At 36.5% G+C, this 16,159-nt stretch overlaps 2 protein-coding genes across 9 annotated transcripts in view; one reads left to right on the forward strand and one right to left on the reverse strand.

Annotated features, from left to right (window-relative positions):
* The window catches only part of LOC139978325 (unconventional myosin-IXb-like), a 110,371-nt gene extending 106,289 nt beyond the window's left edge, over positions 1-4,082 (forward strand). For all 8 annotated transcript variants that reach the window (XM_071988416.1, XM_071988413.1, XM_071988415.1 and 5 more), the window contains one exon: positions 799-4,082. In XM_071988416.1, the coding sequence (XP_071844517.1) occupies positions 799-1,120 (322 nt within the window). In that variant the 3' untranslated portion in view covers positions 1,121-4,082. The remainder of the gene's footprint in view (positions 1-798) is intronic.
* LOC139978330 (small RNA 2'-O-methyltransferase-like) lies at positions 3,285-15,658 on the reverse strand. Its single transcript, XM_071988430.1, has 7 exons — positions 15,648-15,658; positions 14,898-15,055; positions 12,194-12,441; positions 11,020-11,205; positions 9,410-9,620; positions 6,051-6,274; positions 3,285-5,476 (listed from the first exon to the last, which is right to left on the reverse strand). Exons 2-7 carry the CDS (start codon positions 15,024-15,026, stop codon positions 5,308-5,310), a joined length of 1,167 nt encoding a protein of 388 aa, XP_071844531.1. The 5' UTR covers positions 15,027-15,055; positions 15,648-15,658; the 3' UTR covers positions 3,285-5,307.
* Positions 15,659-16,159: the final 501 nt, after the last annotated feature.

The raw sequence follows: 16,159 nt of genomic DNA on the forward strand, positions 1-16,159 counted from the left end.
AAATTAAAGTTACTAAAGCTTTCCTGTTTTTCTTGTTATATAAGCAAAGTTTCTTCCTGGTTACTATGGAGACGGGGATTAATAATTTTCAAAATTTGAATCGGTTCCCAAGTGGCAGCCAAATGGCCTTTAAAAGTTGATTGTCATTATCAATTGATTGCTGGCAAAACAGATTGAAAATGACAATGGCAGTATATTTTTTAGGATATATGGAGTAACTTTTGATGAAAAAAAAAACACAATTTGGTGCAAAGTTGAACGCAAATTAATCTCCATAAACATAACTAGACTAATTCTGTAATGAAATTTCCTGCTTTCGCTTATGTTGCCTTTGTGTGTGGTTAGCATTAATATGTATCATTTAGGTCACCAACATTTTTATTTCAAATCAGTAACTGCAAGCTAAATTTTAAGTAATACCTGTTTGAAAAAAAATTTAAATTTGGCAAAGTATTGCCAAATACTATTTTTTCCCACAAATATTTGCTACAGTTCCTTACATTCATTTAAGGCCATTTAAGGTCATCTGCTACAGCCTGTCGTATTTGACATGTTGCCTAACGGGTGTGTTAACCAAGTATCCTGTCTGCTAATGGTGTTTATTCCATTTTGTGTAAAAACCATTTTCAATGCTCACTTCCAAACAGCAGATGGTTATTCGTATAAAATATTTCCCTCGTGTCCATCCTGTCATAATGTGCTCTTAAAATAAGAGGAGTCTAGTTTCTTCCTTCCTGTTGACAATGTTGGGCTATTTTGACTCTGCGCTCACAATTGGCCTCTTTCCTGTTTCCACAGGCAAGACATAACAGCTCATCTTCAGTCCCTGGATCTCACCACAGCAGGAAGCGAAGAAGACAACTACAGTGTAGACGAGTTGGATAGCATAAGCCTGGAGGATGTGGATCCCTCCCTTCAGGCGGAGGCTCCGATATCATTTGAACTGCCCCCCTCGACCACTGCACTGCCCAACCTCAACAAGCGCAGGGCTCCCAGACAACCCAAGCGGCTGCCTGCAAGATACAATACTGCTAACGTGCTGGGCAGTGAACCCACGAGCCAGGAAATGAACCAAAAGGCAGGCAAGCAGGCGCCGAAGAAGAAAGGTGGCAATAAATGAAAGAGCCCTACCGGTGAGAGATGATTTGGTAATAAAGTCCGAAACGGCTCCCCACAGAAAGATTGCAGCCATTTCCATGGTGATTTCCACAATTCTCTATGTACCATGGACTTCTTCTATTGAAGGATTTGTCTTACACTAGAAGCTGTTTTTGAGGTTTTTCATGGAATGGTGAATGTAGGGAGGGAGAGGATTGGTGGGTGACAGTCTGAAAGACTATTGTATTTATGTTGTACTCAAAAGTAACATACTTGTGTATATTCAGAGAAAATGAAATAACCTTGGTGAAATGACTATAAATAATTGTCCATATTTAAATGTTGTGCATTTCTACAGTCTTTGAGATGGTCCTAGGTAAGGGGGGGGGGGGGGGGGGTGAGGGAGGAAGTTGATTAATTACATATACCAAATATTGTTTAGAATGTGCAATAAACTGTGGAGATGACGAAAAATTAAGGTTTATTATATCTAGTTATTCGTACCTACAGGTCTCAGTTTTGGAGAAAATATAAATGTTTGCATTTATGGTTCCATGTTAAATACAAGGTATATATTCAAGGCCAATGGTTATAGAGTTGATTTAAAGTCTGTTTCCTATCTCTGAAAATTCTAAAACACTTTTTGGAATTTTCTCTCAATACATCTTCATCATATCCTGCTAAACTTTGAGATACAGAACCAGTATAATTCATTCTTTAAGGTATATTATTTTTTGGAAATGTCGAGAGCTTTTTTTTTGTTGATAATTCGTCTCGGAAGATTATCCGAGGTGTAATTGAAAATACGTAGTATGGGGGTAAGAGTTATGGTTTGTAAATGTGGTCATTTTTAGTTCCATTATCAAATTTCTTTTGTATTTGATTGTGAAAGATTTAGTGTGATAGACCAGTACTTAAAAATTCAACTCACAAATCAGACGAGGACTAGAAGAACTGAAGGTTCACAACAAGCAAAGACATTGGAAAGACTTAAAAGTAGCTGTTTGGGTTCTGTACGTAACGTAAGTCGAGACATTTGCAATTGTTCAAACTATGCCACTTTCGAACATATGCTCTCAAACGTTGTATCGTTCAAATATACAGTTAGGAACCATCAACGTTTACTCGACTTCAAGCTAACTGCAATACTGTATACATACAAACAACATTGTAGACGGTATTTTAGGTATGAAATAACATTCACAAAATGTGTCAAAAGTCAAACAAGCACTTTAAAATTCCACGACTATTAAAAATTCAACTGTACAGAATCATTGGATAGACTAGATTATAGCAACTCAACAGGACTTAGTAAATCAATATAGAGTCATTGAAACAATTACTGCGGACAATTACTTTGTTTTGTATTTTAATTCTCGTTTTGGCAGAGAGCTACTTTGAATTTAGGCTTGAGAATGAAGTTCCTCTTCAACAAACTGTATGGAGGTAGATATTTTAGGGAGAGGGGGTGAAGGGGGTTTGAAGAGTACTGTAGAGTTATGATGAGTATAAGTACTAAGGAGAGGTGTGTACAGAAGAAGATTTGTTATTTTCCTCTTCTCGTTTGTTAAATACAGAAACTATGAGGTTATTTGAGGTACGTTTTGTTTGTATGATTAAAACAAACAAGGCAGGTGTGTACATACTTTAAATATTAAATTTAATGCTGGCAATATAAAAGTGTACAAAACTAACATGCATTTTTGGATTAAAACTTAACTAAAACACTGGATGTGTCTATCACCGTAAACAAGAAAGGTAAAAAAAAAAATATTAAAAAAACGTCAGTAGCTTGCCAATGTAATATTTAGTGAACGGCATTTAATATTATAACAATGCGGATGTATTGTTTTCTTGGCCAAACGATGAAATGAATGGTACTTTTACATTTTTGCTTTCACAAGGCTAATAATTGTCTCTTATTATTATATAGGCAGATTGAAATAATTTATACTGACACAGTTGGATTCAACTGTGTTGAAGACTAAACCTGTTGTAAGACAATTATGTTCCCCGGGTATCTAATGTTTACAGTGTCCTATTTTGGACACCAAGGAGGCTGCATCATGGCTGCAGCCAGGCCGGGGACAAAAACTATTATCCTAACACACTGTAGCATACCCAAACTGGAGCCTATACCGCAATTTTTGCAAAGTTCCATGATTTTTGTTTTACCCCAGGCTCATCCCTGGTGTAGGACAACCTTGAGTGCTCCACTCTCACACAATAGACACTGCAGGTCTCTCTATTGTTTTATATTATTTGTTAAGCCTTGCTGCAGCTTTTCCTCTTTGACACTGTGAAAACGAAATCAGTATTTCGAATGATGCTAATTTAAGTGAAAAGAAAAATAGGGTTTGAACAGGGCGTGAACGAGATTGTGAAAATGTTAGTTTTCTTGTTAGTGAAAGCCACATTGCGTGAACACCATGACTGACTAAAATGTGACCAAAATGTGTTGCTTTATTACTGCATAGAGTCATGACGTCCTTACAAAGGTCCAAAGTCCGCAAATTTGGTGACCGTTTTCATCAGAAAGCTATTGCCATAAATACTGATGATTGTTTCACTGTTGAAAGTGAAAACTCTTGTCATGGATGGGTGGGTCTAAAGCTATTTGTCCCCTACTTTTTGCTGGAAACAGCTTGAATATTTTCATTTTCTGCATCTGAAAGAGAGATGTGTTTTTAAACCAAATTTCTTGATTAACTTCATCAGTCTGCAAATTGTTCCTCAACTTAGTTATTTAATATTTTTGATATTTGAAATGTGACTCTGTTGCTTTAATAAGTGCAAGTGAAGCCTGGAAAGGGAATTTGTAATTAGCCAATTGTTACTTACAAGATAAATGGCCAGTACATAAACATGTCAAAACAGATATTACTCAACAAAATCAATGTTTTGTTTATATTGATGGGTTTGTCAGTGTTGGCTTTGTCAAGGAGAGAGAGAGATCTATTAAAACATGTCACTTTATCACAAAACTTGGTTGTATTTTTTTTTAACTTTCTGTTTTGTCATCATGTGTAAATGGAGAAAACAAAGGTTTGGATACGATGTAAACGTTCCAACTGTCCCTACTTTCTTCCTTTCATTCTGTTAGTTTGGTTTTTTGAACCAAACTGAAAGCAATGCATGATAGCCTCAAAATATGACACAAGACAAAAGATGATGACACAAGAGTTCAAAACTCATCTCCTGAAGAAGAATGTTCAAAGTATGTTCTAATTTGTAAATACAGAGACCATTTTAGCGAATCTAGCAATTTTGAGGTTGCTACATGTAGTCCCTTTGTAGAGAAATAATGCAGTTTGAAATGTATAGTTCATCACGCATCATTCCACCATAAACTGAAATTTGGTTAATATAGGTTTAAATTACTTCAGGAAACATCACCACCAGTCAAATGGCTAGAAATGGCTGTTAGTAGGAAAAGGTGGCTGGCTTTCCGATGTACGTCTAATCCCTAAGTCACGGATACAGAAAAAGGGCCTAAGACTACACTCTTTAGATGGTAAATAGCAAATTCATGTAGACCTACTAAAGCTTCACTTAGTTAAAGCAGCCCTATTTAACATTGTAATGGTACATTAAAATACACATGGGAAAAATCTGATGTTTCCTTTCACTATTCATACCCAACCAACTCCCCCCACCCCCCCCCCTACCCACCTTCTGACACATAAATATGATATTATTATTTCTCTCTCATCTGACCAGATTCTCAATCCTATTTCATCTTGTCTTTTACCTTGTGCTAATTTTTATTTCTTACAAGAGTTCTACTTCTTCAAAGTGCCCTAGTTGCCTATTAATTCACCTGCAAATTTTTTAAATTTTTTTTTAATTCAGGTGTTGTAAGCAGGAGTAGGGGTGAAATATCCCCAACCCCTTCCTCTTTGGTTAGGCATGCTATTTGCAACTAGATTCCAAGCTAGCTCTTCAGCATTTCTATCACTTTTCATCATCTTCATTCAAGGACAATTGCTTTCTTTTCCAGTCAACGCTCCTCATCTTGATCATTTCAACGTCTCTTCCTCTGGTTTGATTATCGTCATCGCTCACAGATGCTGCCATGATGAGGATCGGTTCTCCCATCGGTCTCATTTTATTGTCATCCTTAGCTTCCTCTTCTACCTCCGTCTCTTCTGTTTCTGTCTCTCGTTCTTCTTTCTTGAGAAGAGCGCTCCATCTCCTCGTCTTCCTTCTTCAGCCAACATCCCAGTCCTCCTCCTCCTCAGGTAATCTCTCCTGTCCGTAGTTATCTTCATCAGATGATAAGCTGCTCTCTTCTATCTCGGAGTCGTCTCCTTCACGATACAACAGACAGCTCTCGTCATCTGACATGTTAAGTTTTCCACTGGCCAGTACACTTCTTCTGGAAAACATCAAAATGGGGGCAAGAAAAACCTTAAAACAGGCAGTCTCCTTAAACACGTCCAGTAACGTTTCAGCTTTGTTTTCTGTGTCCTGTTTGGCTTTCCTTAGAATGAATGGTATTTCTTCATGACAATAAAACCAACATATCAATCTTCTCCTGCTGGTGTGATATATTAAGTTTCGTACATTATTATCGTAGTTGCACAGTATTTGAAATAAATATTTTTCATTTAAAATTACATAGATACAAAAAATAGGAAGCATACTGCTGCAACTTAGAAATATAAATTGCATTGCAATAAGTAAACAGTTACAAAACAATGCCAGTAGTCTGTGCAGCATACTGATATGGTACAGGACTTATGGAATGTCATGTTTCCACAATCTTTTCAATAATTCCGTTTGATCCTTTCTCATATGGCAGCATTAGCTTTCTATCATAACATGTTGGTTGCACCAGACATTTACACAAAACTACTCTTACGATAAAATTCAAGAGCAAAACATGAAATACTCTACATTTTCTAATAAAAAAAAGGAAGGTCCAACCGCCTGAGTAAACAACTATTTACCTCAACAAATCGGTATCGCTTGAACAGAGTTTTTGGAGGGCGCTATACCGTAACAGCATTTCCAAAGGTACGTGATAGACCCTGCCCTCAGAATCATCATGCGACTCCACGTCATCAGGTTGGGAGGCTAAGATGTCTCGAACGCAAGATTCTACCTCCCACTCAATCCTTCTCTCCAAGGGTGCATCCTGCTTCTCCTTGAACGGATGAGTTATTTCAGAAATCTGTGAGGAGAAAAAAAAAATTGCATGTTTAAAATAAACTTGATACAGATAAGAGAATTGATATAGAAATTAATATTTTTGCAAAACTGTTAAATGCCTAATGGTTCAATCAATATGAAGTTCAAGTGTTGGCATATCAAAGGGTGGAGAGGGGTGGGCAGGGGGAAGGGAAAAAATCATTGCGAGACTTGCACTCCTGTACAAATTCAGATCTACCAAAAGATTCCACGGTTGAAAATCGTGCCTGGGGAGCTCGAGGGAAAAACTACTTTCTTGGTCGGATTATATTTACATAGCGGTTTAACTGGTTGAATTAAGCACACACTCAGAATATTGCCAATAATTAGCAAATTGCTCTAAAGGGCCAATCAGAAGTGAAGATGATGACTTTCCAAGTTAGTTCCGCCTACATGTGTTGAGATATTAAAGTGAGAGAACAGCACCTGGCATCTGAGATCTGATTGTCCTAGAAGGAGTAAGTTTAGATCATTCTTTTTTTCTTTCTTAATGGTGGAGTGTAAGAAACAGGAAAGGGGAGGGAGGTGGGGGTTGTGGTTAATCAGACGCTGAGCGAGGAATTTGCCAAGGGAACAAGGGAGGGGCGAAGCCTTTAGGCAAACTATCTAAGCGAAGCGCCACCATGGGTTGGCGCGAAGCGTACAAGAAAATTTTGGCCGAAAATGACTCCCAGATCGCATGGCACTTTCCAGGCCTTGTAAGTTGCATCTAAGCATTTCCTATTTTGAAATAACTAGCGATGTCATAAAAAATATGCTCAAGGGGGGGGGGGGCAGTCGCCCCCTTTTCCCCTCCTTGGCCACGCGCCTGTGGTTAATCAACTAGGGTTGTCTTAAATAATGTGAGTAGCAACACAGGTAGCAACAAGGGACTTAAAGGAGCTTAACTGATTAAATTAAATATATTTTATCCCATACTATGACAGGATAATAGGAACTTCAAATGTGTAATCATATATATATCTCTGTGATTGAGGAGTATCCAATTATGAATCAATATAACACAGCATCAGAATAATCAAAAATTTCAGCAATCGTGCAATATGCCACTTCAAAGTTTCCAAGCAGGCAAAACTTTGCTAATAACTTCCCTTCAAAAACCCCTACTCGACATTTTTTCCCCTATATTCAGCAACCATTCATCCAAATTAACCTTGACTTGCAATAGAAACTGGTTCAAAAAATAACTAACCAAATAAAAGAATATTGTGTACAAGAATAGTGATGACGACAACAATTTTTTGGGTAAAAAATGGGAATTTTGAATTCTACAACTAAAATGCTCGTCTGATCCTGCTCGGTCATATATATTTTTATAACAAATAACAAACAAAAAAAACTTTTTCCTGAGCCCATACAATAACCTCTCTGTATAGAGTAACTTTTGTTAGTCTTATTGTGCACATGTTGAATTAACAATAGACTCACTTGAAAGAAATCCTCTTTTGGTTATAATACAAAGTTTTCCATTCATAAAGAAATCCTACACAATTTTGGTTATAATACAAAGTTTTTCCATTCAAAAACAATGCAACAGTTTGATTAATCAGCTGTATAGTATTGCAGTTGAAAAAGTGTTAGCGTTTCTGTCTTTCATTGAGAGATGCCAATTATAGTGAATGCTTTGTATGTTTTCTTAAAACAATAATCATTATATATTTGCTGCAGTCTGCAAAACCCCCTGTTATCATTTACAAAATTAATAAGTCAAATTATTCCTAAAACTATGTGAGAGCAGATGTTTGTATTATTTTTCCTCTGTTTTGATTTGACAATATGAACATGATATAGTTAATGAAATGCTCAGACCAAATACTAACACAATCCACATATGTATGGTGACTGCTATCTGCATAGCAGCCTGGTCAATGACCTCTGACCTCCACCAAGAGCAATAGAAAGTCTATACTCATAATGGAAGCATTCACATGACAAAGTCTTTCTGAAATATCCTTCGTTGACCTCCACCAAAAAGAACCGGTCTGTTGTACTCATATAAAAGGCATCCACTTGCCAATTGTGAGTGTTATCCAACTGTCCCTCAATGAGATACAACAACTTTTTCTGAGTTTTGACCTTTGCTGACCTCTAACGATCTTCAACCTCCATAGAGAAGGATATTATTGTTGCACCCACTTATTTACACTCCTCCACCACCACTGGGAATGACAAATATACATGTGGAAGTTTTTCTGTACTCTCATAAATTACTAGTAAATAAAAACAAATATCTACTCAAATATGAATGCTATTTAAAGTAGCTAACATTTTTATTTTTTCCCTATTTTGCCCCGTTTTTTGCAAATGGAAGCAATTCCATCCACCATAAAATTGTTAATAAAGTGAGGAAAACACACCATCCCAACGTAACAGATTTTGCCATGTGGGTGCACATTAGAATCACACATTCAAAATATTTATGATAATTCTCAGTGTTTTGAGGAATTACATGTCCTATTGTACCTATGTCATATATATAACAGAATGATTTGGCTCTAATAATGGTCTCCCTTAAAAGGACAGTCCAGAGGAAAATTCTAGTTTGACTTTAGGCTGAACACATTCTATGCATGGTAGTGAAATTTCAAATGTGTAAATTTCAAATGTTGTTATCTTAAAGGCATTGAAGACTCGCCCCAAACCGCGTGCGGCCATCTAAAAAAGTTAACTTTCTGTTGCTTGCAAGTGACGCTTTGTGTGTCGCTACAAAATGCAGACAGTACAGTAATGAAACGTGTTACCTTGTTATTTTTAGCTGGACCTGAGATGTCCATCGCTGTATTGTTTGTATACTGTGCTGTGGGTATTGACCGCAGCTGTATGTACTGACTGTACACTAGTGTCTAATTACCGATGGTAGCAAGCTGTGTGTGTGTATTTTCTGCGATTGATGGTGGTGTCTAACACTTTTGTTACACCTCATTCGAAACTAGGTCACTAGATTACCGGCATTAGTCGTTTCTTTTTGCACGAGTCTGCACACCCTTTAAAAACAGTACATAGGGATTGAATACAAATGTCAGCTAGATGCTTAGAACATGTTTCTTTCTTTCATCTGTTCAATCAAATTTCACCTCTTGACTATTCTTTTAACAAGCAGTAACTTTCTGTTACCTACCAATGTATAAGGATGAGTTTCTTCCTGTTTTAAAATACTGCCCTCGTCATCATCGTTTCGTTCATCTTCTTTACTTGAACGGTCTCTCTCTTCGAGAGTGAACACAGCTGCCTGTGTGCAACATCCATACTCCTCCTCTGTGCCTGCAGGACCAGCCCCAGCTCCCAAGTATTCTACTCTGTAGGGATATCTGGCACAAATCATGCCACACCTGCAGTCAAAGTAGACAAACAAGAAAACCAGAAAAAGCCAATGTGTTTAGTGATTTCTTTGCCACCTTTATGAGAACATTCAACAGAAACATTAAAGTACAAACATCATTTTCATATTGTTGACTATTACAGACTACAAATGATCAGCAAGCTTCATGTGCTGATGCGGACCTACCTATCAGATATGATGCTTTACTTTTCAGGTTGTTTTATACCATGTTTTCTGACTTCGACCTTTGTTGACCTAACTGACCTTTGACATTCATCATCATATAGGTTACTTTTGCTTTTGTCAAGGAATATAAAAAAATATATATCAAAAATGTATCATAAAGAAAAAAAGAAGAAAAAAAAGAAGGATGTTGAATTATGAGAAAGTTATTTAAGTTAACAAAACTTTCCATGAATATCTTCATTATTCATGAATTTCTTCAGAATAAAGTATAAACTATTTATAGACACACTCATATGGATACCACTTCATTCACATGGCAAAAGTCCACCACATCAGTTAACTGATTAATATTTATAGGTCAAACAAAAATTGAACATTTTGTTCAAGCAGAATTCAGGATTTGTGTGTCAATACATACTGCATTATTCCGAAATGATCTAATGAATTCTACCTCAGAAAATTATTAGTCGCCTGGCAAAACTTAAGAAACATACTGACTTGTTTCGACAAGAACTAAAATTCTCACTTACTGTATGATGTAAACTTTCTGTGACGGGTATACAGAATATATATTCAACTTGTTTAATATTTGTTTTATGCTTCTTAGCAGATTCTTGAAGCTGAGTTAACAACTAATTTTTACGTTCAAGCAACTTCAATGATCAAGGGACCACAATTGTTAACCTTATTTTGTCCAGGCTATAAAAATCCCTTCCTCAATTGTATTTTGGCATTGGCTCTGTTACTACTGGCACACCATGTGAAATTCAAAATAGTAATATTCATACAAGTGGATGGGGTGGAAGAGGTCCATTCACCAAAAAAGCAATTTTCATTAGAAAATGAACTACTGTATCCAAATATGCACAACTATGCACAAATATGCACAACTTGGTGAGAGTGCCAAATGACAAACTTACTACGTAACCACCGACAGAACCTCTCACCAAACGTCCTCCTAGCATACTTCTATTATCTAGGACAGATGAGCAAAACCAATTAAGCCAACTACCAACTTCTTTATAAATAGCCATACTATGCAAAGCTAGTTCTGTCATACATCCCCTTTACAACTGTAAACCTGATCAATGATAGGATACCCTAGCCCTGAACTCGACCTTAAGTTGACCCCTCTTCCTGTTTAGTACATTCGGGCTCTTAATAACTGCTCATCGAGCCTGAAAAAGTCATCAGTCAAAATATCTACTTTAAGCACGGCTCACCAATCTTCAAACTGTCGTCTGCTCCACTCAAACTTGTGGTCAGGATGTCTGAACCTGTCCGTTTTATTATTGAACAAGACGTTAAAGTCACTGTTTGGTGTCGTAAAGAGTGCCCTCTCTGGTCGTAAACCACCGAAGACGACAGCCGGTACTTTGGAGAGGTCATCTTCGTACAGGTGTTCGATTCTGTTATCAAAGAGTTTCATTGGATGAGGGTTTTAAAGTGATGATATTATCAGTCTAATCTCAACCTGCGCAGCTCAGGAGAGGTCAAGGATATTATATATATATATATATATATATATATATAAGCAGTTACATTGAGTTGGACTTTTTTTCACACAATCTGGTGGTACCATTTAGGGTGATTCAATGGACAGATATTAAAGTACCTGAAAACATGTAGATTCTGTCACTTAAGGCCTTGGAAATTGCAACAGGAGTGATAAAAAAATTGGCAGAAACTGAATTATGTTTGGCCAAAGAAAGAATAAAGTGCATTAATATATCAAATGTGAAGACCCAAACTTATTCAAATTGAATTATTATTTAGAACCTATACTAAATAGGCATCTGTACAGTTTCTTATTAGGTACATAGTGAATCCAGGAGGTCACAACTATGTTTGTACCGTTTAATATCATGGCGAGTGGAGTTTATTTTCGAATGTCATTTTCTCTTAACCTGTAATTCATACCAGTATATGGTGAAGTGTTTGGTGAAGTGTTGTTTTGCATTTTACGGGTAATATTTGCGGGTAATATGAAAAGCCTCAGGAGTATTCTTTTACGTGGGGATGTGAGCCTGTGGATGGGGACGTGGGCCTGTGAAGGGTCGCTGACATAAGACCAGTGACGGATGTAAAGTGCTTGACTAATATCTGGGATAATCTAACATAATCACATTTAATCATCAGACATGCCAGGACATGCCCGTATATATCGCAGCATTGGTCTGTCTGGCTCAGTTTACACTCTGGGATATTGCAGCTTTGGTTTTTTGAGCTAATTTACATGCAGTATATATCGCAGCATTGGTCTGTCCAGCTAATTAACATGACGGTATATATCGCAGCATTGGTTTTTTCAAGCTCAGTTTAACACTTTGGAACAGATCGAACTTCCCATGTCAGGTTAAGGTGAGAAAATGCTTTCAAAATGTTTTCTTTACTTACACCTCGATGCAAATGAGCAGATCAGAGTGTTTCAATCTCTCATCGACCTTGGAGATGGAACCTTGGTAAAGACGGACTGTGAATGGATTCTCTCTTGGCTGAAGGTAATCTCCCATCACTGGTTCTCCCAGTCGAGCATGGGACCTCAAGATATCTGCATCTACATCTACTCCAATCAGTTCCTGGATGCAGTGATGCCACTTGAGACGACTTATCATGGAACAGGGTCCACATCCCATATCAGTCACCTACGAGTAGATTAGGATAAATTCACCTCCTGAGGAGTTACTTTAATATTGGTGACAAATAGTAAGGTGAATAGGTCTAAAGACATGTTAGATGGAATGATCCCACCTATAAAAACTTCAACATTTTTTATTTGAAAATAGCTTTATTTACTATAGTTTGCATTGAAATTTAACTATGCACCAGTCTGACTAAACCATATGTACAGAACAGGATACCTCTCTCTTTGAAAAAAGAAAATTCTTTTTGAAAAATGGCAAAACTTTTTGGCAAAATCAAAAATAAAATCCTTTTGGAAAAATCAAAGTTGAAAATCATTTGGAACAATCAAAATTGAAAATCATTTGGAAAAATCAAAAATGAAAATTCCTTTTTAAACCAGAATGCCAAATGCATTTTGGTTTCGATGATGTAACATGAGCAGTTTTCTTCATGAATCTGATGTCATGTATAGTGTAGGTGTACAACGTACTGAATCTTAGAAAAGCAGTGTGATATGACAAACAATAAATTCACAATGACACAGGCTGTCCTAAAATGACCATTGACCTCAACAACAGGCTTCTTGCACTAAATGTGATACATTAACATACTCAATATGAAATCTGTCCTTGTTGAAATATTGTGCAAAAGATGATTTTCACAATTTGACCCCTGGTGAACTCAAACGACCATTGACCTCTGCCCACAACATTAAGCTTGTTGTACTCAATTTGGTACAATTACATACCAAATATGCAATCTGTCCAAGCTTCTCTTGCAATATTATGTTTAGGAAGGTGCATTAGTGTAGAGAGACAGGTAAGAGGGGAGTGAAGTAACTGTTTGTCATTTGTTGACTTCAAATGACCTTTTTGACCTCTACCAAAATCAATAGACTTTTATCAATGTTATACATCTTCTTACCAAGTATGAGATCTGCCCAAGCTTCCCTTCTTGAGATATCGTGTTTACAAGGTTTTCAAATTTTGACCCCTGGTGACCCCAAATAACCTTTCACCTCCGCCAAAAACTATAGGCTTCTTGCACTCAATGTGGTTCATATACATATTGAACATGAGATCTGCCCACGCTTACCTTCTTGAGATATCGTGTTTACATGGTTTTCACAATTTGACCCCTGGTGACTCCAAATGACCTTGACCTCCACTAAAAAAAAAAACATTTTTGTACTCAATAAGGCACTCCCTACACATAAAATATGAGATCTGTCTAAGCTACCGTTCTTGAGACATTGTGTTTACAGGGTTTTCAAAATTTTACCCCTGGTGACCCCAAATGACCTTTGAACTCCACATATACAATAGGCTTCTTGTCCTCAATAAATTTCTCCTACATACAAAAAAAAGTTATCAAGAGCTAGCTGTCAGACAGTCAAGCTGTCAGGCATTCAAGTTTTCAAGCTGTCAGGCATTCAAGTTTTCAAATTGTCAAGCAGTCAAAATCGTCAGGCTGTCAAAATTGTCAGGCTGTCAAATTGTCCAGCTGTCAAGAAAAATTTAGAATTTCAGAAAAATGTAAACTGAAAATAAGAAATCATTTTCTAAGTCGTCAAGCTGATAAGCAGTCAGGCCGGTGTCAAATTGTCAGGCCTGTGTCAAATTGTCATGGAAAAAATTGAGAAATGGATACATGGAAGATTTTTCATTCTTGCTTTCTGACAAATCAGTTTTCAAGTTGTGAAATGAAAAGTAAAAAATTAATCATCATATTTGAAAAAGAAATATGAAAAATCATTTTGAAAAATGAAATCAAAAGTCCAAAGTGAAATATGAAAAATGAAAGATCATTTCTGAATAAAAAAAAAATGAAAATGATAATGATAATCAGCAGTTATTTTAACCACGCACAAATGTGAGAGAAGCCGCAAGGACTTATGGATTACACTGTCAGGTGGCTTCCAATTCAACATTATTATCTCAAAGTTGGTATCTTTACAATTTAGAAAGTCATTTTGCAGGTGGTAGATATAAACCAACCATATGTTGAAAATAGAGTTGAATTTTGTTCAACTTTTTCCAGTGATAACCTTTCCCTGATTGGCTGTTTGGAAGTTTAAAAAAAATGTTCTGAACTGATATAGCTTGACTATGACAACAACTTAAGCTGACAAATAAAGGAGAGATGACTACAAATGAACCGGGTTTCCCCATACTTTGCGACCACCAAAGGTCTGACCAAAAACACATCTTGGGGCAGGCCAATGGTTGGGCAGGAATTTCCTCTCAAAGAGGACATGACGACAAATATAATCCAAACTTATTGTGATCGTGAACATATACACCAGCTTTAACATAAATTTGTCACATCAGGATTTGGACAACCACCTTTATTAAATTTAAAACCATATCTATGGTAAGAATAGCTGTTGGAATGGACTAACAATTATAAATGTTGTACTCCTTAGTATAGCCAAACTAGACTAAGCATCCTTTTACCAAAATATAAACTTTTTTACCTTTTTTGGCTTGAATTCTTTTGTCAAGTTAACAGCCATCTGGTATCTTTGTTCAGACACCGGAGGTGAGAAGATTATATTTGAAGACGCTGGATCTTCTCCAAAATCTGTCTCACATGCAGAAGCCATTCTGATTCTGCAAAGGAGAGAGTTGGAACCTAAGGAGGTATGTATTTTATCTATAAATGCTGTTCAAAATGGGAAAAACTGCTAATCAAATGAAAATTTTTATTGTCAATGCTTTAGTAATTTTCAGGTTCACTGAAAATTGCCAATAACGTAAACCGTAAAGTGACAGTTGCTTTAACGCTGAAATGCCTGTGCAAAGAGTAAACTCAATTGATCTCCACATCATCCTGCAGAAGTTATGTGATGCATTGATAGTGACATTTTCAATCCAAATCCATATTTAAATTAGAAAATATAGTATATATATTTGCAACAAATAAAGAAGGATGATAACAATTTCTGAGGATAATGAATACAAAATTTCAAGATGGTTTCATTATAATAAGTTAGCCATGAAACATGTGATTCATGCATGCATTACATTGCGATTTCAACCTATATCATATGACCTATATAAAATTCTATAAAAAAATAATATGACCTACATAAAAACCTACATAAAATTTAGAATATAAATAAATCATTTTTAATTGTTTCAGAAGCATGAGTCTTGGTGTTGTGGAACAGTTTACTGCAGCTAGGCAATGAAATTTTGAGTAACTACAGTACTGTATTTCCTACCTGCTTTAGTATCTGACCATGCTTGATACATCCACCCCCCCCCTTCCTTCATTCAATTCCCACCACTCAAAAATATATGCATTCCTGTGTACATATCTTTTTCATAAATTTCACTCAAACTCCTTAGTGTTGTGAAATTAAATGCTCTTGGCTAGGACAAAACTACATGAATATCGACCCATCCTTATAAGGCAGTTTGATTCTAACTTCAGGTCATGTAGATTCAGTCCTACCAAAATTTCTCAGAGAACACATTATATACATGCATATTTCTTCCAAATCATATTTCAGATCTTCTCGTGCAGGGCAATTCTCAGGCACAGTGTCAAACAGCCTTGAAATATTGCACAAGTCCTTCTCAACTGTAAGTTACTACAGGCCATACATATCCAAGGATGTAACACATGCCCCTCTCCAGCTGAGCTCTGCACAGTTATTCATCCCTCTCTACAACACTGTGCATTCTTCATTGAATCTACAAGTTTACCATGTACTGAAAGATCAATCCTGCC

This window comes from Apostichopus japonicus, chromosome 13 (assembly GCF_037975245.1).
Source record: "Apostichopus japonicus isolate 1M-3 chromosome 13, ASM3797524v1, whole genome shotgun sequence".
Lineage (NCBI taxonomy): Eukaryota > Metazoa > Echinodermata > Holothuroidea > Aspidochirotida > Stichopodidae > Apostichopus > Apostichopus japonicus.